Genomic DNA, 2,265 nt, shown 5'->3' with positions numbered 1-2,265 from the left:
TGGACTCTGACAAGCAAACTGAGGGTTTTAGAGGGGAGGGGTGTGGGGGAATGGGTTAGCCCAGTGATGGGTATTAAGGAGGGCATGTATTGCATGGAGCACTGGGTGTTATACGCAAACAATGAATCATGGAACACTACATCAAAAACTAATGATGTAATGTATGGTGACTAACATAACAAAATAAAATTAATTAAAACAATAAATTAATTAATTAAAAAAAAAAGATGTGCCTTATCGCCCAGAAAAAAAAATCCCATACATAATGCCACAGTTGTATTAATAGTCAAAGGGAACATAAAAATTATTTAAGAAAAAAATTACATATTTTATATATGCAACCTTTTGGCCTTTAGTTCACTAGTATGGAACGTTTTTCAAGATTAATGATAAAATGAAAAGAATTTCTTGACACACAAATTTAGTTCCTTTGCTCTGAATGTGTTCAAGAGGAAACAGGATACCTTATTTAAAATGTGCTATAGAGAATTACAAGTCATAGAGAACAGACTAATCTTTATTTATGGGTGCTCACTTTTTGAACAGTTGTGATTGTATAAATACCTTTCTCCTTATCAAACCAGAGTGTAGACTGAGATGTAAGTAGTATTTCATAATCAGCAATGTCAGAATTGAGCTCTCAGGAAAAGTAAGAACCAGGCTGGCATTATGAGGGAAGCTATTAGTTTAAGGACAGAAGTACAGAAAAAAATGAGGAAATCAGGTGTTAGAGTGTCTTGTACAAGTCAGGATATACACTATCATATTTGATATCTGTACAGATTAAGGAATTAGCCAAAGCCCTCAATTCATCTTTTGCTTTCTGTGGTAATTTTTATATGCCATAGCTTTCTCATGGCATTTTTCACTTCTGCATTTCTCAGTGTGTAGATGAGTGGGTTGAGAAAAGGGGTCCCAACAGTATAAAATACAGCCACCATCTTGTCCATGGGGAAAGTGGTTGGGGGGCGTGTATATATGAATATACATGGAACAAAGAATAAAACTACTACAATGATGTGAGAAGTACAAGTAGAGAGAGCTTTTTTCCTCCCTTCTGCACTGTGGTTTCGCAGGGAATGCAAGATGACAATGTATGAGATCATCAGAATCACAAAACTGCTTGAGCAAATGACCCCGCTGTTAGACACCAACAGTAGGTTGATCATGTATGTGTCCATGCAAGCAAGTTCCAGCAAGGGCTGCAAATCACAGCACTAATGATCAATCAAATTCGGTCCACAGAAGGGCAACCTCAAAGCCAGGATAATCTGGGCTATAGAATGGATAAAAGACCCTATCCATGCAAGAACAATCAGGATTGTGCAGACCTGCTGCCTCATGATGGTTGGGTAACGTAGGGGCTTACAGGTGGCCACATAGCGATCAGCAGCCATGAGGATGAGGACATAGATCTCCATGCAGCCAAAGAAATGTAGTGCAAAGACTTGAGTCATGCACTCATTTTAAGTTATGATTCTTTTTGCAGAGAGTGAGTCCACAATTAGTCTGGGGGCTGTGGATGTTGAAATGCAGGAATCAGCAAGAGACAAATAAAATAGGAAAAAGTACATGGGGCTCCCAAGTGTCCGGCTGAACTTGATGGTCACTATAATCAGTAAATTCCCTATCATGGTTCCCATATGTAAAATGAAGAAGATTACAAATATCATTTTCTTTTTCATAGGATCTCGTGTCAATCCTAATAGGATGAACTCAGTTACGCTGTTATTTTGCTGCATTATTTCAGGCAAAGTGGAGAAAGCGCAGGTTAGAAATAATTAATCTGCAAAGAAAGAAATATTATGAAATGATACTCCATTTTGAGATCATATCCATATGCTTGATCATGGATATGCCACTTACCTGTGTGTAATCCCTTACCTTTCATGTTTTTTTCTTCTGAATAAAGTGGAAATCATAATATTTATTCATAATCTATTCACCTGATTGCTTATGGAAACAATCAAATATATCAATAATTAGAGTACCTGATTCTTCAGGCATAAAAAACATTAATTTAGGGGATTTGGATTGGGATGGTATCTTTCTGAGCTGAATGTCTTTCTTTAGTTTATGGCAAGATCCTTTTAGGGTAGAATGTTGCCAAATGGAGAAAACTCATGCATGATTTACATAATGCCCTTTCACACCACTTGAAACTGGTAGTTCAGTTATAAAGTATCTTCTCGTAAATATTCTGAACATTCAAGGAATGATGTAGAAACTTTTGATAGTGTTCCCCTTAATGTAACCTGAGAGAGA

The 2,265-nt window shown here is 36.9% G+C and overlaps 1 protein-coding gene across 1 annotated transcript; it reads right to left on the bottom strand.

Annotated features, from left to right (window-relative positions):
- Positions 1-663: 663 nt before the first annotated feature.
- On the bottom strand, positions 664-1,742 carry LOC102736218 (olfactory receptor 4C11). Its single transcript, XM_031017810.2, is given in 1 exon segment — positions 664-1,742. A coding segment is annotated over 1 exon segment (933 nt). The 3' UTR covers positions 664-809.
- Positions 1,743-2,265: the final 523 nt, after the last annotated feature.

The sequence above is a fragment of the Leptonychotes weddellii genome, chromosome 11 (assembly GCF_054177405.1).
Source record: "Leptonychotes weddellii isolate Sample4059 chromosome 11, ASM5417740v2, whole genome shotgun sequence".
NCBI lineage: Eukaryota > Metazoa > Chordata > Mammalia > Carnivora > Phocidae > Leptonychotes > Leptonychotes weddellii.
This window is presented reverse-complemented; position numbering and strand designations above follow the sequence as displayed.